This window comes from Harpegnathos saltator, unplaced genomic scaffold (assembly GCF_003227715.2).
Source record: "Harpegnathos saltator strain DR-91 unplaced genomic scaffold, Hsal_v8.6 scaffold39, whole genome shotgun sequence".
Lineage (NCBI taxonomy): Eukaryota > Metazoa > Arthropoda > Insecta > Hymenoptera > Formicidae > Harpegnathos > Harpegnathos saltator.
Genome location: NW_020230194.1, coordinates 949,382 through 973,777, shown reverse-complemented (window position 1 = coordinate 973,777; position 24,396 = coordinate 949,382). Strand labels below are relative to the sequence as shown.

General features: G+C 35.0%; 3 protein-coding genes and 1 non-coding gene across 5 annotated transcripts in view; 3 read left to right on the top strand and 1 right to left on the bottom strand.

Moving 5' to 3' along the window:
- The first annotated feature begins 729 nt into the window (after positions 1 to 729).
- msk (importin-7 msk) lies at positions 730 to 7,639 on the top strand. The gene is made up of 19 exons (XM_011145471.3): positions 730 to 987; positions 1,893 to 1,974; positions 2,063 to 2,213; positions 2,297 to 2,455; positions 2,538 to 2,694; positions 2,793 to 2,983; positions 3,100 to 3,273; positions 3,340 to 3,485; positions 3,569 to 3,732; positions 3,845 to 3,964; positions 4,062 to 4,388; positions 4,462 to 4,648; positions 4,762 to 4,985; positions 5,065 to 5,157; positions 5,415 to 5,641; positions 5,798 to 6,003; positions 6,066 to 6,341; positions 6,521 to 6,664; positions 6,779 to 7,639. Exons 1-19 carry the CDS (start codon positions 904 to 906, stop codon positions 6,844 to 6,846), a joined length of 3,180 nt encoding a protein of 1,059 aa, XP_011143773.1. The 5' UTR covers positions 730 to 903; the 3' UTR covers positions 6,847 to 7,639.
- Positions 7,640 to 10,424: 2,785 nt separating this feature from the next.
- Positions 10,425 to 12,346, bottom strand: UbcE2M (NEDD8-conjugating enzyme UbcE2M). Its single transcript, XM_011145485.3, has 4 exons — positions 11,818 to 12,346; positions 11,661 to 11,755; positions 11,301 to 11,507; positions 10,425 to 11,030 (listed from the first exon to the last, which is right to left on the bottom strand). Exons 1-4 carry the CDS (start codon positions 11,918 to 11,920, stop codon positions 10,890 to 10,892), a joined length of 546 nt encoding a protein of 181 aa, XP_011143787.1. The 5' UTR covers positions 11,921 to 12,346; the 3' UTR covers positions 10,425 to 10,889.
- A 9,473-nt stretch (positions 12,347 to 21,819) lies between these two features.
- S6KL (ribosomal protein S6 kinase like) overlaps positions 21,820 to 24,396 on the top strand; it is a 63,579-nt gene continuing 61,002 nt past the window's right edge. The window contains exons 1-8 of one of the 2 annotated variants that reach the window (XM_025300918.1): positions 21,820 to 21,904; positions 22,375 to 22,523; positions 22,696 to 22,790; positions 22,887 to 23,154; positions 23,238 to 23,322; positions 23,396 to 23,503; positions 23,612 to 23,770; positions 23,944 to 24,032. In XM_025300918.1, coding sequence (XP_025156703.1) covers positions 22,467 to 22,523; positions 22,696 to 22,790; positions 22,887 to 23,154; positions 23,238 to 23,322; positions 23,396 to 23,503; positions 23,612 to 23,770; positions 23,944 to 24,032 — 861 coding nt within the window. In that variant the 5' untranslated portion in view covers positions 21,820 to 21,904; positions 22,375 to 22,466. Of the gene's footprint in view, positions 21,905 to 22,371; positions 22,524 to 22,695; positions 22,791 to 22,886; positions 23,155 to 23,237; positions 23,323 to 23,395; positions 23,504 to 23,611; positions 23,771 to 23,943; positions 24,033 to 24,396 lie in introns of both variants that reach the window. The other variant, XM_011151246.3, reaches the window with a different exon arrangement.
- Positions 24,145 to 24,216, top strand: TRNAW-CCA (transfer RNA tryptophan (anticodon CCA)). The gene has a single exon. It is a non-coding gene; the product is annotated as a tRNA-Trp (tRNA).

The following is a 24,396-nucleotide window of genomic DNA, read 5'->3' as shown; positions in this document are numbered from 1 at the left end:
TCGAAGCGCGTTAAAATTCTTTGTTATATACAGCCGGAAGGCATAGACATTCAAAGAAAGCAGAACAACATTTGTGTAACTTATTGGAACGGGATCTTTCACTTTGCACTTCACCCTCAACTTGATCCCGCGTGAACTTTTTCACGAATCGCAGAGCGATTACGCGGCTGATTTTACGAAAGATGAAATCATTAAACGAGATTCATTGATTAATGACTTGAATTGAGAAGTCACGTTACTCTCGTTTTCTGAGATGAGATTATATACAGGCATAAGAACCGTGTAATTTTGCTCCGTGAATACTAATCAGAATGTATATACATACACATAAATACTAACGCTGAAGAGTTAACCTAAACTTTCACTAATTTCCGCCTTCTCGTCAGTAGCTTTCAAAATGAGGAGATTCACGTGAAAAGTTCTGCATTTCCATTGTTTGAAAAGTTATATGGCCGGTATATAAAGTCGCGCCGAGTTCACACGAAACTCTTCACGTTTCCGTTCTTGGGGAAAAAGTTACATTACATCGTCATAATGCGTCACAAGTATCGCACGGCTTCAATTTCGCGTTCATTCCTCCTCGCAGCGTGGGAAAGCAGTTTCCATTTGCGCGAAAAGAAGGGCAGAACGAGAGATCTCCTCCTGGCTGGCTGGCGAGATATATTTTCGACGAGAGCGCCATATGTCTCCCGACCGGATGTAATATATCTAGAGCCTTGCCCGCGACGCCATGATATTATGTCACGTGACCGTCACGGGTACCAGCAGCAGTACCAGCGGAGTAGCAGCAGCGGGCAAGCAGGCAAGCAGGGTGAATGCGCCGGGTCAAGTCCACCGCGAGGTGAATCAGTTGAAAAATTCACACGTACTAATTAACACGGCGAACCGAGTCGATTCGCAGAGATGGATCCGCAGAAACTCACGGAATTGTTGCGGGCCACGATCGATCCCGCCCAGCAGAAACAAGCGGAGGAGCAGCTCAACCAGGTATACGCGAGCGAAAACCGCGTGCATGCGTGCATGCATGCGACCGTCCGTCCGACCGACCGACCGAGAAGAAACGTTCTATTCCGGGGGCGGGGGAAGGACGGCTTCGAGGTCCCGGGAAACATGTGGCTGCGCTTTGTGCCGGGCATCATCCGCTCTCTCACGAGGGAAACGCGTCCGCGCCGATGAGGCGTTTCATCGATAAACATGTTCTCGCCGAGCGGACCTCGTTCCCGAGGCCGCATGGACGATTTGACATTCCGCCCGCATTATATGCTCGTGCGACGGTCGCATGTCTCGTCGGCGAGACAAAGCCGGGCTTCGACGAAGCCCGTGAACATCGTGGATGATTTCGTGCAGGAATTGCACTCGTCGTGAACCTCGCGGAATGACGTTACGGCTTTTGTCGGCTTTTCGAGAACTTCCGTTCTCGCTAACCTCTCTTTTCTCATGCGAGAAATGCTGCTGAAGGCTCGGTTCAACCGGACACGTCCGGCTAATGCCGTCCGGTCGCGCCGATCGTACACGCGCCTTCGCATGCGAAACATATTCGTGGCGTTGCGTGCCGATGTACCGATGTATTATTGAGCGAAATTAATATTCCGACGTAGCCTGTAATCATCCCACCCATATATCACTGTCGTGTTATTTTTGCATATTTCGTGCGTATATATATATATATACACACACGTACACATTATATATATATATGTATGTATGTATGTATGTATGTATATACGCGAGCGTGTACATCCTGTATTATCTGCTGTATGCATACTTTGTACACTTTTTAATTTGTTACGATCCTATGTGGTGTTGCAACACCACCAGGGAGCGATAATGATAACATAATAAATGTGATAAATCCTCCTAATGAGGCGACATGATACTGTACATGCTTTCAGATTCACAAAATCATTGGATTTGCTCCAACTCTGCTGCAGACAGTAATGTCGAATAATGTCGATATGCCGGTGCGACAAGCTGGTAAATATATTGTGACTCTTCTAATATTTTATAATTTTGCTGAGTAAGATGCGAATATCAAGAGGAACATCTGTCTTTCTTTCTGTAGGTGTCATTTATCTAAAAAATTTAATCACATCTAATTGGGCTGACAAAGATGGCGATAATGGACCTGTAGAATTTAGCATTCATGAACAAGATCGTGCAATGATACGCGAAGCAATAGTGGATGCTGTGGTACATGCACCAGAACTAATTAGGCAAGTTGTGTTCTGACTTGTTATCCCCAGCAAAATATATATTATAATTGTTGTAATGTATCATGTTTGTGTCACATGCTTAGAGTACAATTAGCCGTATGCATCAGTAATATGGTTAAGCATGATTTTCCTGGAAGATGGACAACAATAGTGGACAAAATTACGATATATCTTCAAAATACAGACATGGCAACCTTGCCTGGTGTCCTTCTTGCGCTGCACCAACTTGTGAAAAATTTTGAGTAAGTATACTTGATGGTATGTCCCTCATGGTATAATGTTGGGTGGGAAATAACTTATAACACTTTTATTCTACGCCTCTAGATATAAGAAAGCAGAAGAGAGGGGACCATTGAATGAAGCAATGAACTTATTATTCCCCATGATCTATCAATTGATATTAACATTATTACCAGATTCGTCCGACCGTTCTGTGTTACTTCAGAAACAGATATTGAAAATTTTCTTCGCTCTTACACAGGTATAGAAGAATCATTCAGATAGAGTTGACTATCGAATTTCAAAAAAGAAATAAGATTGGTATATTTGAAAACTTGTTAATCTTTATTCTCACTGCAGTATACTCTTCCGCTTGACCTCATTTCACGAGAAGTATTTTCACAATGGATGGATGTCGTGAGGCAGGTAGCTGACAGACCTGTGCCACCAGAAACCAACAATCCAGACTTAGATGAGGATGAGCGCGCAGAACTTCCTTGGTGGAAATGTAAAAAGTGGGCTTTGCACATTTTACATAGAATGTTCGAAAGGTGATTAAACTTGCTTCAGTTTAACTGAATTTGCTTTAGTTTTGTTTCAAGTTTCCAGACTTGAATGAAGTTACAGAGGTTGTTCGAATATTGGCTTACTACCGTCGAAATTGCAGATATGGCAGTCCAGGAAGCGTGACCAAAGAATATAAAGAATTTTCCGAATGGTATTTACAGACTTTCAGCGCGGGTATCCTAGAAGTTCTTTTGAAAATTTTGGATCAATATCGCAGGAAAATCTATGTTTCTCCTAGAGTAGTACAGCAGTCAATCAATTACATTAATCAAGGGTAAAAGAATCTGTAAGCCCACAATCGGGATTATCGAAAAGTTAACCTGCTGATTTGAAATTGCAGCGTGAGCCATGCATACTCTTGGAAGTTTTTGAAACCGCATATGTTCGAGATTATACGCGACGTTATATTCCCGATTCTCTCGTATTCCGCGGCTGATGAAGAGCTGTGGAATAATGACCCTTACGAATACATCCGAGTGAAATTTGGTATGGTTGAATCAACAGCGATTTCCAATCTATGCGTGGATTTTAATTTTGATTCTGTAATGTATTTATAATATTGTTTCTAGATATTTTCGAAGATTTTGTATCGCCAGTGACGGCGGCACAGACTTTGTTACATTCAGCGTGTAGGAAACGGAAAGATATGCTGCAAAAGACGATGCAATTCTGTTTGGAAGTTTTAACTAGTCCAAATGCAGATCCGAGACAAAAAGACGGTGCATTACACATGGTGAGCTTTTGCACATGAGAAAAGATAATGTTTACTGCACATCGATCATTTGCGATTACTCCACACATTTTATGACGTACAAGCATAATGTATGAAATCATGTCTTATTCAGGTTGGCAGTTTGGCCGATGTTTTACTGAAGAAGAAAGTTTATAAAGAACAAATGGACAAGATGTTATTGCAATATGTATTCCCCGAATTTAACAGTCCTCATGGTCATATGCGAGCGAGAGTAACTAAATAATACATATAAAACTGTCGTTACATAATACAAATGTACATTCGGCGCAATTAACGATCGTCAATTATTTTCTTTTTTTTTTTTTCAGGCATGTTGGGTGCTGCATTACTTCTCAGAAATTAAATTTAAGCAGGAACAGATCTTAATAGAAGCAATCAGATTAACCACAAATGCTCTTTTGACTGATCAGGATTTACCTGTTAAAGTTGAAGCGGCGATAGCGCTTCAAATGATACTTTCGGCACAACCTAAGGCTCAGAAATATATCGAACCTTTAATTAAACAGATAACGCTTGAACTATTAAATATTATACGGGAAACTGAGAACGATGATCTGACGAGCGTTATGCAGAAAATTGTTTGTACATATACGGAACAACTCATGCCAATTGCCGTAGAAATCTGTCAGCACTTGGTAAGAAATGTAATTGAACGGAAAAGACTACATACAAATGAAGCGAAGCATTATCTTACGTGTTTTCTTCCAGGCTGCTACGTTCAGCCAAGTGCTCGAGACAGATGAAGGCAGTGACGAGAAAGCGATTACAGCAATGGGTCTTCTGAACACAATAGAAACTTTGCTAACAGTAATGGAAGATCAACCTCAAATAATGGCGCAGTTGGAACCAATTGTCCTCCAAGTAGTAGCTCACATCTTTGGACAAAGTGTCATGGGTATGTATTCCTTTATATTTAAACATTAGTTAATCAATAATCGCCGATCAATCAATGTTGTGCGATAACTGGGAAGAGAAAAAGTGAAAGATTGATTTTTCCATTTCATTTAGAATTTTACGAGGAAGCTCTTTCGTTGGTATATGATCTCACTAGTAAGAAGATATCTGCAGACATGTGGAAAATATTAGAGCTCATGTATCAACTCTTTCAAAAAGATGGCTTTGATTATTTCACTGATATGATGCCCGCGCTGCACAATTATATCACCGTCGATACTCCGGCCTTTTTGTCAAACGAAAATTATATATTAGCTATGTTTAATATGTGCAAAGCTGTAAGTATTTATCTAGAAATATGTTGTATTGTTAATTGCGTTGTTCCTGTGACGTCACGTTAATTTTTCGATTTCACAGGTTTTGACTGGTGATTCCGGCGAGGACCCTGAGTGTCACGCTGCCAAGTTATTAGAGGTTATAATATTGCAATGTAAAGGACATATAGATCAGGTAAAACGTGTTGAAATAAATACTGTTTGTAGAAGTTACATAAATTAGCATGTACTAATTACCTAAATGTGAATTAGCTTATGCTTATCTGTAAAACAATGCGTAGATACTCTGATTCTCTTATACAATATATTAATATATATATATATATATATGTGTGTGTGTGTGTGTGTGTGTGTGTGTGTGTGTGTGTGTATTATAAAATATATATCAAAATGTGTATATAATTGTGACTTATTAACATGTTATAATTTTAGTGCATACCATCGCTCGTACAGTTAGTCCTAGAACGCTTAATGCGCGAAGTCAAAACATCAGAATTAAGGACAATGTGTCTTCAAGTCGTAATAGCAGCTTTGTATTACAATCCTGCCCTTTGTTTAGAAACAATGGACAGATTGCAAGCAAATTTTGCTCAATCAACGGAACCGCTAGCTTCGCGTTTTATCAAGCAATGGATAAACGACACAGATTGTTTCCTGGGGTATGCATTTTTTATAGCGTCAAAATATTTGTATCTGTCCCAACAAGAGAGAAAGAAGAAAGAAAATGAGATAATATTATTTATAAAACATAGAAGTAATGTTAAGAAAAGTATATACAACCACTATATAGAGAGATAATTCGAATTTTTTTGTAGATTACACGATAGAAAATTGTGCGTTCTCGGACTGTGTACGTTAATTATCATGGGCCCAGCAAGACCGATCGCTGTTAATGAATGTGCTACGCAGATCGTTCCGTCTTTGATACTTTTGTTCGACGGTCTTAAACGAGCGTACGCCGCTAAAGTTACTGATGGGGACGATGAGGAGAACGAGGATGAAGAAAGCGATATCGACGAAGGTGAGTACGTCTCGCTTATGAGTGTTAATACATAATTAAGAGATCGATTTGACGATTTTCAGAGGTCTTGTCGTCAGACGAGGATGAAATAGATGATGTTAACCAGGAATATCTTGAAAAGTTGCAAGACAAAATCAAGAGATCCTCTGCGCAGCACGGTTTCAATGTTAATGCAACGATCCAAGATGGTCATGGTGATCACAGATCCGACGTAGATGACGACGATGATTCAGACTTCGACGGTAACGAAGAGACCGCTCTGGAAAGTTATGTAACACCTTTAGACTCTGATGACTCCAATCAAGATGAATATGTTGTTTTCAAGGAAGTTATACAAAGTAAATATCGGCAAAAATGATATTACTCTTTGAGTAAACTCTTTGATCTTGAAAAATATTTATTAGTGTATACTCTGTTCTATATAAATCTATCTCTCTCTCTCTCTCTCTCTCTCTCTCTCTCTCTCTCTCTCTCTCTCTCTCTCTCTCTCTCTCTCTCTCTGTTTCTCTTTAATCAGCCATCGAAAAAACTGACGTCGCCTGGTACAGGGCTTTAACGAGTCTTCTCACCCCTGAGCAAGAGAAAGCACTGCAAGAAATTATCTTGTTTGCGGATCAACGCAAAGCAGCCTTGGAGAGCAAGAGGATCGAACAGAGCGGAGGTAAACATCGCTTTCGAGAATTTTCTCGAGTTACTACAAAGATATCCGCGAAGAAGAGAGATAATTATATATTTATCTTTACCTACAAAGATATTTATATTTTTCTTATTTTAGGTTATGCCTTTCACTCTCAGACTGTACCCACTTCGTTTAACTTCGGCGGAACACCTTTAAGCCGATAAGGACTTATAATCATTACAATTTTAGATTAAGTAAGTAAACAAATTACACGGAATCTGGATCGAATGTTTGTAGCACACGATCATATTACATGACCACTCCGGAGACGTTACGCATTTCCCGTTTACTATTTTTGTGTAAACTTATTGTACATTATTAAGGCAATCCAGCAGAATCTTGCTTTAATACGAGGACGCTAACACTTCATCTCCATGAGATCAGTCTTGTGCATGCCGTTGTTTCATTAGTCGAGACAGCAGGCTTGCTTTTTAGCTATCGTGTGAAAATGTATATTCTCTTTTATACACTTATACTATAAATACGATCCAATTTGATTCGACTGACATGATAATTCTAGCAAGCTATAAACATGTTTTCTTGACGATTAAAATTCGGTGTATTTAATTTTCGGAATATTCCGAATTAAGAAAATTCCAGCATGGCTTGCTAGATATGTACTCTCGAGGGAAAAATGTACATTTGATAATATCGAATCGTTTTTGTCCAAAAGTTTTAGCAAAACAAGATGGATTAGTTTGTAACAATAGTGTCTGTTAAAGAAATTATGTTAAATTGTTAGTCTAAATATATTAAGAGAAAACTTTTGAGTATGTAAACTATGTTACTTGATATTACTAATAATTAATAATCGAGTAAATATGCCATGCTGTACACGGACTCTACTGCAGATTGTTATTCTGCGGTAAAGAAAACGATATAAGTTGTCAAGTCACAACTATGTTGCCTCTCAGCAAATGGATAGTTAGATAAGAGTAATATAGATTTTTAAATAAACACTGTTTTTTTTTTTCAAGTCCTCGTTTGAACATATATTGTATCATATGGCCAAACATTTTGCAGCTACCAATCACTTTACGTAAATCCCAGCACAGCTTACTTTATTTTGGAAAATAAGTTCCACTGTGTTACACTATCCGAGGTGCCCTGAAAGATGGAGCTGCATAGATCGAACACGTTAGATAGTTGCTGCGACAGCAAAGTGTCTTCGTAATTGTAGATCTCTCGCGGAACAATCTCCCATGATGTTTTAATAAAAGGCGTCAACGAATATACTTGATAAATTTAATAAGCGTAGCTCTTTCTTTCACGGGGTATCGTATACATAGAACGAACTCGGAGCAGAAATAAACTATAAATATCAGAGCCCAAAATGATAAAGGCGTACAAAGAAGAGGTGTTCTGTGCTGTGGTTAGTGAAATGATTACTGCACAAGTGCTTGTTATATCAGAATATAAAGGACAATGCATGCGTCAATTACGTGTTGCTTCAGAGTACAACTCTCTCGTGGTCTGTATCTAAGTCCAAAAAAAGAAGAAAAGAATTTTATACCCGACAGCATCTCCGAAGTGTTATTATGGATAGTGTGAAGCTACCTTATACATCTTGTCAACGTTCCATTGATGAAAATTACATTTACTCGTGTGATCCCATGCAAGCACAGATTCTCCATCGTTTGTTGAATACAATATATCGTACTTGTTTTCGATATGAAACTGCAAGAAACCCGCAATACACATTACGCAGTAAAGTGAAAATTTGTACATTGATACTTCGAACGGAAATCTTTTCGATCACGAACACACAACACGACAAGAAATTATTTTTGCACTTGCATTCGTTAACACCAATTTTTGGAAGATTCACACACATCAAATGTCATTCGAATAAACATACTGTATGTATATCGATTGTACGTTCGCCAAGTTTATTTTGCACAATATCCTGCTTTCTGTGTACTGCCTGTACTGCTACACAGTACCCCGCTTTCTCAGATCGCCTTTACTTGGAATGATATCTATCGATTTCTTGCAGTGTTTATCAGAAGTCTATGTAAAGCGTAAGCGATTTTTTTAGTATCGTGCTATTTTATATAAAGACGCGTCGACGATAAAAACGCCGTTGCTCTCCGCATTGTGTGATCCGAAAACCCCGCGACCCCATTACTTGACACAATTAAAGTCTTTGTGCACGTAATGAGAAAAAAACCAAGTTAATTGATTGAGTCACAAACTTCAAAGTGTTTAAAAAAAAAAGTGCCTTGAGACGTTAATGCAGACGGGACCTAAATTAAAGAATACAGCGGAGTAAGCTGTAGGTCGGAGTGAGGCCAGGACACTTCTCTATAGTTATAAGTTCTATAAGTACTGTATTAAAATATAATAAATTAACAATAACTAATAGAGAAAAGACGAAAGCTGTTCCTTTGCTCTTTATAGGATACGACGAGCCGTACTTCTTTGTAATGGATGTTTACCACACATTCGGTAGTTTTTATATAATGATAAATTATATAAATAATCGTATAGCGCGTCTGCGCGGTAAGTCTTATGATAAAATCATATATGAATATATACGCTTAAGTCTTGATATTGTATAAACTGATAAGAGGTAAGGTATATATATATATATATATATCCTATATCTTATATATATATATATATATCATGAGAGATATATATATATATATATATGTATACGACTATATTGGTGCTTTAATATACGCGAACGAAGTTTATATAAACTTCACATTAAAATCGATAATGTAGTCTCTATTGTATCTATCATTTATTTATTTATCCAAGACCTTTATTTTTCTGGAGTTCAATATGTTTTGGAGTACAATATGTTTGAATTAACATTTAGAGTTTACACAGCTGTCTAATTAAATATGTGTTGTTCAACGACAAAATATACGCACGATCGTTAATGGTTTGGAATTCACAATCGTAAGCAAGTAATTTCTTAAGTAAATTCTTATCTGTCTTTGTATTCTTATTCCTATTAACGATTATTTACTATTGTGAACTCCAAAGCAAATATAGATTCACTCAAGGAACTAATGTGACATTGACATCTAGTATTTTGATTCGTACATCGAGCAAATAAGAAAACAAAGAATTGGTGACACATTTCAACACACTCTGTTATAGATATTTCTGTGATTCCTGCATATATATATATATATATATATATATATATATATATATATATAAATCGATTTTTCTAAACTACATTGAGATATGCTCAATTATTTTACACTGACTGTACAAGCGTAACATTCAAAATATATATACTTCAACGTTTCTAGTAGTTATTATGAAATATATAATGATAAACTAAATTTTGTAGCATAAAATCCCACAATTGTATTGTAATCTCACGATTGTTAGTGGCTGCTGTAACGTTTGTACTTGTACATAGAGTAAAGCGAACCAAACTCTTCTTTCAATGAAATAAATTCAAATTTGTTTCGTAAAAACATTAATGGTGTGTCCTTTTTATATATACATACACATTACTCATAGATTAAAGTAACCTGCTTCAGCCTATTTTGGTCGGGTGTAAAGTATGCTGTGTGTTCATAAAAATTCAGACAAAATATTTTATATAGTTCCATAACAGCCTTATATTCCACTCTCAGTCAATACATAAGTTAAGTTACTTATACACATGTTTAAATGAGGAGCAAAATTTTGATAGATACTGTGGTGAAAAGCTACAATGACAATGGGAATTACGTATATATATATATATATATATATATATATATATATATGTATATATATATCTGGGGAAATAAATACCTTATAAAAATTAACATATCTATAGATGTAAAGCTGATTTAAGATAGTCCAGAATTATTGTATATATGTTAACACAATTAAGTGTCTTACGTCGTAACATCTATCATCTGCCAAATATGTCAAACTATAATTCTACAATCTCCTCATAACTGCATTTCAAATTCACTAAAACAATACCACGGCCGATAAAGATTTTGGTAATTACCAGAAAGAGTAAACAGTGTGCATGATATTGCCAGCAGATTTGTTAATCGAATTTTTTCGATTAAATAGACATAGGCCTGGCAAGACATAAAGAAAGTAAATATGTTAATGCAGTCACATAAGTGACAACAAGGACACTGTAACATGGTCCTGCATTTATCTCGTATGTTCGGATCTTTTCACCTACAGTGAGTTCTTGAAGAAGCTTATACAGTATCATCAACGAGGCACTGTATCACTTGAGACACCGTTCGAAATAATATGATCCTACATAACCACCCCGCATAGCTTTCGATACATTTTGTTCAAACGCCCTTCTGTTGTTCTGTAAAACCTCAGCAGCATCCTTATTTAGTGGATCCTCAGGATTTGGCTCCTATAATTATATTTATATACTTAAGAATTTAGATATGATGCAAAAACATTAGATTATGTTACATCAAATATTATAGTCATGTTGTGTGACGTATTGATATGCTAAAAATAAATTATGCTGTTTCATCTTGTATCTTCAATTGGGCAAAGTTTACAAAGTCTAGAAAACATTTATATCATAGAATAATGATAAAAAAAAGTTTAGTTTTAATATATCCAAAATATATCACAAGATATTACAAATATCAATATTAGTGACAATCAAACTTACCAAGAAGAGATATTGGAGACCATAAACGATGGAATTAATTGTGAGAACAGGTTTCCAGTCCTCTCTTAAAATATTCAAGCATACATTGCCATCCAAATCAATGTTCGGATGATATACTTGAGTCTCACATTTTACTTTCGGTGGTTCATGTGGATAATTGGGTCCAACTTTGAAACTAAATACAAATCTACCACCTCTGTAAAATCCCTGAAATAATAATCAACCTATAGAGTATATGCTGCTATTATCGATAGGATCAATTGTTAAACACAGTAAACATCGTTCGAATTTTTGAGACGACTAAAAACAAAAAATAACATCTCCGAGGATTACATCGATACCAAGACGTTCGAGGCTTACTTCATCTGGACAAATGATTAGTTTAAAGCTCAGCAGATCGTCGGGATCCGGGAATTCTGTACCGCATGTTTTCGGTAGGTTGAGTTCGTTTATATCTGAAAAGTAACGACAGATCAGAGGAAGGTCGAAAGGTGTCGCGAACATCACCGGGTCGAACCTTTCGTGATTCTCAGCTGTGCCGCGGATGCCTTCTTCTGGGTACCAGCCTTGGGTGACTCTCCATCCTTTTTCGCTTGTTTCAACGAGAATAATTTGATCATAGCTGTGACGCGCGCTCGACGCCGACGCGGGCTGACATACAAGTACTTCGAATTGGGGCCGCGGTCGCGGACGGCATACAAAATAGCGCTTAAAACCTATAATTTTTGACACAACGGGATCAATCACTAGCTATCGCACACTCGACACCGCATATACCGCGCACGGAGCTAATGTCACGTGGACGGATGATCGTGAACGCACTAATGCCACGGCGTCGTGGTGTCGCGATAGATATGCTTTTTTTAACTGCACTTCCTGCACTCTCCCTCTTGATTTCCCTTGCGTTCCTCCTTTTCTTGCGTCGCTCAGAAATATGCTTATTTCATTTTAAGAACGGAAAGTGTAAGGAATGAGTAACTCCTTTTCGAGTGATTCGCATGAGAGGCATCTTGCTGAGTAGTAAATCCAGAGAGAAACCTGAGAGCGCGGCCAACACGGCATTTTCTGCGACACCGACTTTCTTCACTGGGAAAGGGCGCCATCTGCATCCATTTTGAGAGAGGAACTACGATGGTACATCCACTTTCAGGTCTCGGTAGTAAAATTTGCATGTGGTGGAAGTCCGTGCTATATTCACTTTCAGGCGGTTTATGTCTGTGCTGCAACCACAGTTGCCATCTCTATGCCAGACTATGCCCGGAGGCACTAAACAGTTTTAGTTCGATATAGTTTCTGGTGCAGCCGCGCCAAGATTTTTTGTATTTAATATTTTTTTATTGCATTGTTATAATAATTAATTTATTACAATAACAAGTAAAATAACCATATAACTCAGTGTTCTAATAAATAATGATAAATTTTACTTGTAAAAATTTATTTTATGGACATTTTTTATAGCTAGATTTCCTTGAATATTTTGAATAACATAATCTTTAAAAAGGTATTTTTTTTTAATATTGGACACTATTAACAAACGTGTTAAATTTTTATAACACGATATAATTTTTACTTTTAAAAGTTTATGTACATATATATCTTACAAAAAAAATAATTTGATAAGTTTTACTTATAAAAACGTATGTTATGTACATAATATTTAAAAATATATTTTTTTAAATATTGGACACTATTAACAAACGTGTTAAATTCTTATAACACGATATAATTTTTATTTTTAAAAGTTTATGTACATATATTATAAAAACTTATGTTATGTACATAATATGTATATTAAAAAAGAAAATAATTTGAATTTGAGATTTCTAAAAATATTAAGTTAAGTATACAATAATCATATACATATATGTTAGGTTTCTCAGTTGGCGCTACTGTTCTAATATATCACTTCTTTTGTACAGTAGAAAAGTGTTGCAGAGTTTTATTATAGTTATAAGTTTTACTTGTAAAAACTTATGTACACATATATACAATAAAAAATTAATTTGAGTTTGATACTTCTAAAAATAACACAATACGTGTTGCGCTTGTACTTGGCGCCTTTTTTTTACCTTTTTGTTTAAAAAGATAAGTTTTATATAATATTAAATATACGTACGTTTCACGTATAACGTGATTGACTTGGAGTACTCCGTGCCCACGGTGTTATTCATAGCGACGCATTCATATTTTCCCTGATCTGTTACATCGGATTCGATAATCTGCAAGGCACCTGAAACATAAAATGTGATATTCTCGAACAGCGTTCCTCTCAGGATTTTCTTGTCCAAAGAAAGATCAATGATGCGATCGCAAATCTCGTGTATGTCATGTCAATAGAGACAGTTTGAATTCGGCGTAATATGATTCTTGGAACAGACGTAAATAAGTATTGTGAAGTTTGAAGCGAGTCTCTCACAGGCATGCTTTGAAAACACGAGTTGTTTTCATTTTCAGCTAACGGACGACGCAGGCATCAACACTGATCGGCAAGGTCAGCGACTGGTAGGGGGTAACCGTGCCTTCCCGAATGTTTGTTTTTGTACGCTTATGTATGACTCCGTGATTGCGGAAAGGACATTGCGCCTCGGGCCGACGAACGATGCGCATACCGAGACGCAGTACGAGTGTCGGTAGTCATATCGCGGTTAATACGCGTTTCTTTGTCCCCGAATCTTACTTGCGCGAGTGTTAGAGTTAGAGTCAGTGTCGTCGCCAGTGCTATGATGGAGTATCCGGGGGTGCTGCGACGGAGACCAGAAGGAGGACGTCGGATCGAGAAGTCAGGATGGAGAGAGGACTTGGAGCGCGCCGAGAGACGTAGCTGAGGACAACGATACATCATGTATGGTATTCGAGGTACCTTGAGTTACTATTATTACGCATTATTATTTTTCTGATTTTAACGGACCTTACTCGAAGTAAGGACATACCCGAGTCGAAATTAGATCAGCATTCATAGTTTATATTTTGAAAAATGATAAAATGACTTGAGATTTGATTATTCCTCCGATTAACCTAATTTCACGTAACATGAGTTCTACTTTTCTTTTCACATAAAATATGAATGTCTATTCAAGCAAGGTTGCTGAGGCAAGCTAAGGTTTATCAATACAAATTTGTAATTATGTTCTCAATGAAAAATTGCACATAATTTAGAAAACTATGAATAATGATCTTAGAATCTGATATAAATTTTACAAGTGTTGATTTTTATTCGTCTAATAATGCTCAGATTGCTGTTTTCGTTTAGAATCTGCTAGAATGTCCGTTTCTCATTCTTGTTTATCTTTCTTGTTGTACCGAATGTGAATTAAAATCTCTATTAGTGAAACAGCATTATTAGACATAACCGTTGTCTTTTTGCAGCTTCAGCTCTTTTGAGAGCTACAATTCTCATCATTCTCATTAGAAAAAAGAAAAGAAAAAAAAGAGAAGAAAAAAGGAAAAAAGAATTTTAAGAATGATGAGAATAAAAAGTATTTTTCATCTCCCATTTCCTCTAATTCTTATATGATTATTTAATCCTTATAAATTTATCTCACGCGAAGTTCTAACAAAGGCAGTTCTATTTACGTTTTTATCTTTGTTCCCTTTCTTGCGCTGTTAAGCGAATATATATAATCAAAAATTGCTCATTTAAATTAAGAATATAAGGATTAAGTACATATACATTATCGAAATAAACGAGTATTAAATAACTGCGGAATACGTCGCTGTTGAAGACTCATCATGGGCGAGACTGCGAGAGTAGCCAGATGTAACGTTCAGGTAGGACAAAGCTTGTTCACTATTGCGCATCTAGATATTCTGCATTGATTTTTCAAATTGGATGCAATTTGCAGGATCAATGCAGAATTAATATTTCGACTCGGAAAGACTCGGGAATGAGAATGAATTGTCATTGCACTTGGACAATCTTCTGACACTGATTTCTGGTATTGATCGATATTCGATTTTCGGTACTGATTTACTCTTTCATTCCTCTACAAGAAAAAAAAATTGATACGACTCGTTCATTTATCCGGGTTAATTTGATGAATAAATTAAATATTTATCGGTCTTCAATTTTCGGTACTGATTTATTCTCGCATTTCTTTATAAGACAAAAAAAATTGATACGAATCATTCGTTTATTCGAGTTAATTTGTTGAGTAAATTAGAGGGATGAATACCTGAAAAATGAGAACAAATTGTCATTGCACTTGGACAATTTTCTTGACATTGATTTACAATATTGATCGATATTCGATTTTCGGTACTGATTTACTCTTTCATTTCTCTATAAGAAAAAAAATTTCATACCAATCGTTCATTTATACCCGTCAATTTGATGAGTAAATTAAATATTGATCGGTCTTCAATTTTCGGTACTGACTGATTCTCTAATTTCTTTATAAGAGAATAAAAATTGATACGAACCGTTCTTTTATCCGACTTAATTTGTTGAATAAATTAGTAGGGTAAGTACCTGTAAAATGAAAACAACTTGTCATTGCACTTGGACAATTTTCTTGACATTGATTTATGGTATTGATCAGTCTTCGGTTCTCGGTACTGATTTATTTTCTCATTTTTATAAGATAAAAAAATTGATACGAGTCGTTCGTTTATGCGAGTTAATTTGTTGAATAAGATTAGAGGGGTAAGTACCTGAAAAATGAGAACAAATTGTCATTGCACTTGGACAATTTTTTGCCACTGATTTATAGTATTAATCGATATTCGATTTTCGGTACTGATTTACTTTTTTATTTCTCTATAAGAAAAAAAAATTCATGCAAATCGTTCATTTATCCGCGTTAATTTGATGAATAAATTAAATATTGATCGGTCTTCAATTTTCGGTACTGATTTATTCTCTCATTTCTTTATAAGACAAGAAAAATTGATACGAATCATTCGTTTATTCGAGTTAATTTGTTGAGTAAATTAGAGGGATAAATAGCTGAAAAATGAGAACAAATTGTCATTGTAATTGGACAATTTTCTGACTCTGATTTACGGTATTGATCGATATTCGATTTTCGGTATTGATTTACTCTTCCATTTCTCTATAAAAAAATTTATACGAATCGTTCATTTATCCGCGTTAATTTGATGAATAAATTAAATATTGATCGGTCTTCAATTTTCGGTACTGACTGATTCTCTAATTTCTTTATAAAAGAATAAAAATTGATACGAATCGTTCTTTTATCCGACTTAATTTGTTGAATAAATTAGTGGGGTAAGTACCTGCAAGATGAAAACAACTTGTCATTGCACTAGGACAATTTTCTTGACATTGATTTATGGTATTGATCAGTCTTCGGTTCTCGGTACTGATTTATTTTCTCATTTTTTATAAGACAAAAAAATGGATACGAGTCGTCGTTTATTCGAGTTAATTTGTTGAATAAGATTAGAGGGGTAAGTACCTGAAAAATGAGAACAAATTGTCATTGCACTTGGACAATTTTTTGACACTGATTTATAGTATTAATCGATATTCGATTTTCGGTACTGATCTACTCTTTCATTTCTCTATAAGAAAAAAATTCATATGAATCGTTCATTTATTCGCGTTAATTTGATGAATAAATTAAATATTGATCGGTCTTCAATTTTCGGTATTGAGTGATTCTCTAATTTCTTTATAAGAGAATAAAAATTGATACGAATCGTCTTTTTATCCGACTTAATTTGTTGAGTAAATTAGTGGGGTAAGTACCTGCAAGATGAAAACAACTTGTCATTGCACTTGGACAATTTTCTTGACATTGATTTATGGTATTGATCAGTCTTCGGTTTTCGGTATTAATCTATTTTCTCAATTTTTTATAAGACAAAAAATTGATACGAATCGTCCGTTTGTCGAAGTTAATTTGTTGAATAAGATTAGAGGGGTAAGTACCTGAAAAATGAGAAGAAATTGTCATTGCACTTGGACAATTTTCTGACACTGATTTATGGTATTAATCGATATTCGGTTTTCGGTACTGATTTATTTTCTTAAAAATATAGTTTATTTTTTTTTAATATTATTTATTTAAAAGACAAAAAAAATTGATACCAATCGTTCGTTTATCCAAGTTAATTTGTTGAATAAGATTAGAGGGGTAAGCACCTGAAAAATGAGAACAAATTGTCATTGCACTTGGACAATTTTCTGACACTGATTTATGGTATTAATCGATATTCTATTTTCGGTATTGATTTACTCTTTCATTTTTCTATAAGAAAAAGAAATTCATAAGAATCATTCATTTAACCGCGTTATTTTGATGAATAAATTAAATATTGATCGGTCTTCAATTTTCGGTATTGACTGATTCTCTAATTTCTTTATAAGAGAATAAAAATTGATACGAATCGTCTTTTTATCCGACTTAATTTGTTGAGTAAATTAGTGGGGTAAGTACCTGCAAGATGAAAACAACTTGTCATTGCACTTGGACAATTTTCTTGACATTGATTTATGGTATTGATCAGTCTTCGGTTTTCGATATTAATCTATTTTCTCAATTTTTTATAAGACAAAAAATTGATACGAATCGTCCGTTTATCGAAGTTAATTTGTTGAATAAGATTAGAGGGGTAAGTACCTGAAAATTGAGAAAAAATTGTCATTGCACTTGGACAATTTTCTGACACTGCTTTACGGTATTGATCGATATACGATTTTCGGTACTGATTTACTCTTTCATTTCTCTATAAGAAAACAGAAAATTAATACGAATCGTTTATCCGCGTTAATTTGATGAAAAAATTAGGTATTGATCGGTCTTCGGTTTTCGGTACTGATTTATTCTGTCATTTCTTTATAAGAAGAGAAAAATTGATACGGATCGTTCGTTTAACCGAGTTAATTTGTTGGGTAAATTAGAGGGGTAAGTACCTGAAAAATGAGAACAAATTGTCATTGCACTTGGACAATTTTCTGACACTGATTTATAGTATTAATCGATATTCGGTTTCCGGTACTGATTTATTTTCTTAAAAATATAATTTATTTTTTTTTAATATTATTTTTTTAAAAGATAAAAAAATTGATACCAATCGTTCGTTTATCCAAGTTAATTTGTTGAATAAGATTAGAGGGGTAAGTACCTGAAAAATGAGAACAAATTGTCATTGCACTTGGACAATTTTCTGACACTGATTTATGATATTAATCGATATTCTATTTTCGGTATTGATTTAGTCTTTCATTTTTCTATAAGAAAAAAAATTCATAAGAATCGTTCATTTAACCGCGTTATTTTGATGAATAAATTAAATATTGATCGGTCTTCAATTTTCGGTAATGACTGATTCTCTAATTTCTTTATAAGAGAATAAAAATTGATACGAATCGTTCTTTTATCCGATTTAATTTGTTGAGTAAATAGTGGGGTAAGTACCTGTAAGATGAAAACATCTTGTCATTGCACTTAGACAATTTTCTAACACTGATTTATAGTATTGATCAATATCCGGTTTTCGGTACTGATTTAGTCTTTGATTTCCCTATAAAAGAAGAAAAGATTGATACAAATCGTGTGTTTATCCGTGTTAATTTGATGAACAAATTCTATATTGATCGGTATTCGATTTTCGGTACTGATTTATTTTCTCATTTGTTTATAAGACAAGAAAAATGGATACGAATCGTTCGTTTATCTGAGTTAATTTGTTGAATAAGATTAGAAGGATATGTACCTGAAAAATAAGAACAAATTGTCATTGCACGTGTGCAATTTTTTGACCCTGGTTTATGATATTAATCGATATTCGATTTTCGGTACTAATTTACTCTTTCATTATACTACAAGAAAAGAGAAATTGATACGAATCGTTCATTTATCCGCGTTAATTTGATGAATAAATTAAATATTGATCGTGTACGATGGGGGGGAGAGGGAGAGAGATGGGTATAGGTAGTAGAAATGCTGCTAGGAGAGGGGGGATGAGAGAGGTGGAGGAGTGGAGGGGGCGAGAGGGAGGACGAGGAGGATTAAAAGGATGAGAGAGAGATAGCGAGGGAGAAAGTGTGAAGGAATGGAATGAATGGAGGAAAGCGAAAATCGGCGGTAGGAAATAAGAATTATAGAAATAACAGTGGCATAGAAATATAGATATATACATATATATAAGAATAGATGATAAGCGAACAATTAATTATAAGAGATAAGCGAGCGAGTAGATGTAAGATATTTGTAAAGTAGATTTAAGGAGGGGCGGGGGATGGGAGTGTGTGTATGTGCGAGGGGATAGGTGCGAGCGTAATAGGAAGTAAAGAGGAGAAATTATATTGGAATTTGTAACCCCGCCAGGGGAATCAATAAAGTATACATACAATTAAATATTGATCGGTCTTCAATTTTTGGTACTGATTTATTGGTTCATTTATTTATAAGAGAAGAAAAATTGATACAAATCATTTATTCGAATCGTTTATTCAAGTTAATTTGTTGAGTAAATTAGAGGGGTAAGTACCTAAAAAATAAGAACAAATTGTAATTGCACGTGGACAATTTTCTGACGTTGATTTACGGTATTAATCGATATTCGATTTTCGGTACTGATTCACTTTTTCATTTTTCTATAAGAAGAAAAAAATTGATACGGATCGTTCGTTTATCCGAGTTAATTTGATGAATTAGTTAGATATTGATCGGTCTTCGATTTCGGTACTGATTTACTCTTTCATTTCTCTATATGACGAGAAAAATTGATACGAATCGTCCATTTATCTGAGTTAATTTGTTAAATAGGATTAGAGAGGTATGTACCTGAAAAATAAGAACAAATTGTCATTGCACGTGTGCAATTTTTTGACACTGATTTATTATGATATTAATCGATATTCGATTTTCGGTACTGATTTACTCTTTCATTTCTCTATAAGAAAACAGAAAATTAATACGAATCATCCATTAATCCGCGTTAATTTGATGAATAAATTAGGTATTGATCGGCCTTCGATTTTCGGTACTGATTTATTCTCTCATTTCTTTATAAGAGAAGAAAAATTGATACGAATCGTTCGTTTAACCGAGTTAATTTGTTGTGTAAATTACAGCGGTAACTACCTGAAAAATGAGAACAAATTGTCATTGCACTTGGACAATTTTCTGACACTGATTTATGGTATTAATCGGTATTCGATTTTCGATACTGATTTACTCTTTCATTGCTCTATAAGAGAAGGAAAAATTGATACGAATCGTTCATTTATCCGCGTTAGTTTTTTCTTTTATTATATATAAGTGGTCCATGGGACGATTAAATATTCGAATACATGTTACCGTATCAAAGTCTACTCTATAATAAACGATTTGACACGTCTGGAGACGCATGATGTATCGTTGCTCGCATCTCATTCCCTTCGTCCTGCTTCCCTGTATGAAATGTCGAAACGTATTAAAAAGTATTGACATTTTGTATGAGTCTGAATTCTGAATCTTTTTGGTCCGAAGAAAAGGATTGATGAAAAGTATTAGTTCCCATTAAATTTTACTGCGCTAAATGCGAGACGGTCTCTTTCGCCCGGGTGCCTCACCAGGGAAATTTCTCTGGTACGCTAAATCCCGTAAGGTCATCAATCTTTGTAGTATATCTCGTCAGTGCATACGGTTTATATTACCTGTACATACATATTTTGAAACATTTTCTTTGGATATTATATCAAACGGATTTTGCATATCACGTAATATCCTTCGGACTACACGGACATTATTATTTTGATCATTTTGATTTCTTTGATATTCATTGAATTATCCAGAACGCGCAACTGCCATGTTGAACGACTCAATTGTCGTGTAAAATGTTTCGATTTTCACAAATTCATATAAAATTTTTCATTTTTCACTAATTCACAGAAGTCTTTCACTTTTTATTAGTTCACGTTAGGAAAAAGATTCATGATCGCTGCCCCGAGCAGCTGCAACGCTTTTCGAATCATCTATGTCGGCGCGCTTTTACTCCTCAGATTTCTGTCATTAATAACTTGATAATTATTGCGAATCTCGCAAAATGGTATGGTACTTTTATGTTTGTCTCAACCCAATCTACCCTCACACTTCGGGTTGGCAGCTAATTACCAGACACTTCGTATGATCTTCATGATATTAATCATACACAATGTCAATTCTTTTTTTTGCACATGTAAACATGTTAATTCATGTTATAAATGCGTAACAATGTGCGAGACCGTGCTTGTCAAGTACGCTGTTATGGTTGTAGCACGGACATAAACCGCCTAAAAATGGATGTAGCACGGACTGCCACCACATACAGGTTTTACCGCCGAAACCTGAAAGTGGATGTAGTATCGTAGTTCCCCTCTCAAAATGGATGCAGATGGCGCCCTTTCCCAGTGCGGAAAGTCGGTGTCGTCGAAAACGCTGTGTTGGCCGCTCTCACATTCCTCTCTGGCAAATCACTGAAAAGCTTACTGTTCCTTATTGATATTCGCGGGTTGGCGACATTGCGCTCACGTGATCCTATCTCAAGTTCCATTTGAATTTTGCGCGACCGTTCTTTCCAACTGGGGACTCATCGCGCATGGACGTGTTCTCGGATTTTTCTTTTACAGTCGAATATCTTACCGAGATTGCAGACGTTTCGTATGCATGCGCAAGGTAATAAAGTAGACAATAAGAAAAGTTGAAAACGTCTTGTGGTTTAGTAATTTGCGCTCTTTTTGACTTCAAAAAGTTGCTCATGAATTGTATTTCCTCCGTGTGTATGAGTCACGCACTTCATATGAGTTCGTTACGAATCCGATTTCTTGTGGAATTTTCCGTTACAAAGCGTTCGTTTATAACATTATAACTGTACGAAATTTATTATTAAGTAACGCGATATGATATTCTGATCCATCAACCTCAAATACGATAGTTGAGCCTTTCGTTATTAATCGGTGTTAACGATTTAGATCGCATTTATCAAGATGGCTGTAACGGCCATTTTTGAATATACCGAATTATACGATTGAAAGTAATTATATGTGTTACGTTGTGTGATTTGCACGTCTAATTATAAATACAATACGCGCGCGGACTAATAGTCGACATGTTTGGAGTTTGAACTTGAAACTGTCTGACAGCAGAATGACATTTGAAGAAGCGCTACTTTTGAATTATTGTTCGTCCGTCGTATGAAGAATCCGACGATCAGTTACAAGGGAACATCGTCATTTGGATGGGAAATTCTAACACCAAAAGAAACTATCATAGTCATCAGAAATATGCTAGTCAGGTATTTATTTCTCATTTGAACATATATCTTAACCTCTAATAAAATATTTTCAACATTAAATAAATGTTCTCTGTTACATTTTATATTACATTACAACCAAATGCATATGAAAAACTTTGTATAAAAAGTAATCTATATTAGAAAAGATATTACTGTGAATTTGTATTTACAGTATAGTCTCAGCGATTTACTTGGTGGAAGCTGCGTTACAACAACACAGACTTCAAACGAAGGTGGAAGATCATGGTCTCGTGCTTCTCACAGAAGGTTACTTAAATATTATTTAATGTATTATACAAAGGATCTCAATCTTAACTTTAATAATATAGATTTTAAGATTATAAATATATATGTTATTTTTAGCTGGACCGAAGGCACTGTACAGGATCACCATGGATCTTCCAAAACAGTATGGCCAGTACCACGTTTACAATCGATGTTTTTACCAGAGTTTCCAAATAAGGAGATACCCTTGAAAACAGGATATATTTTCCTAGATGTAATAGCCAGTGGTGCCTATGGCAAAGTCTATAAAGTACAGAAACAGGATAGCGGTCAAGTTTTTGCACTAAAAGTTATAAGCAAAGCCATGATTGTGGCTGAAAATGCTGTTATACAAGCAAAACAAGAGGTATATCTAATAAGCAAATTAAAAACAATATTATTTTAATAAATATACTGTTAATTCAATAAAAAAATATGTCCTATATTTAGGTTGCAATTCAGAGAATGATTGGGCATCATCCTTTTATAGTAAATTCTACCCATAGATGGCAAGGCAGAAAGACATTGTATATATGTATGTATCTGTTATCACAGCATTAACATTAAGTTTTTGAACATGTGACTGCTGAAAGCAAATGTTATTGCAGTGACAGATTACATTCCTGGTGGGGAATTATTTTCACTAGTCAAGGAGTATGGATGTTTACCTGAGGATGTAGTTAGGATATATGTAGCTGAGATTGCTTTAGCTATAGGTAAAAGAGAACTCCAATAATTTAATTAAATTTTTGATAAATATTTAAATAGATTTTTCTTAATAATGTAAGATCTGCCATATAAAGTTATATATGTATAATATACAGATTTTCTGCACAATGCTGGAATAGCACATAGAGATATAAAACCAACAAACATTCTACTTGATAAAGATGGTCATGCTGTAATTATTGATTTTGGCTTTGCCAAATGGTTGCAACGCACAGAGAGAACCAATACATTTTGCGGAACGCCTGAATATATGGGTAAACAAATGAATATAATATTCTTAATTTAATAAAAATATTATCGCACATATATTGTTGTGTATATATATACAGTTCAAAGAAATAAGTAACTAAAAGTACAAAACAAAATAAAATACAGTGCTTACATCATTTGGCAACATTTATATTAAGCATGTTATATTAATTTTTAGCACCAGAAATATTAAGGAAGGAGTACTACGGACAGGAAGTCGACTGGTGGTCACTCGGTGTCTTGGCTTGCTTCTTATTCACGAATCAGGTGTGTGGCAGATTGTAAGTTACATAAGTCATCATGATATTTAATCTTGTCGTAACACCTTTTGAGTGTACGACTGGATTCATCAATGTACTAGGAGCAAGCAACACCACAAGACTCCGTGGCGCAACGGTAGCGCGTCTGACTCCAGATCAGAAGGTTGCGTGTTCAAATCACGTCGGGGTCAAGTTTATTTTTTTTTTTACTTTCTTCTTTATCAAACTAGAAATTGCAACAATAATTAATTAATTTAACAATAATTATTCTTCGTCACATTTATTATAACTAATTTGATATTTTCTTTGAAATGACTCATCGGAATCTTGAAACTGGATTGCAATAACATTTAAATATACTTGTAATAAGC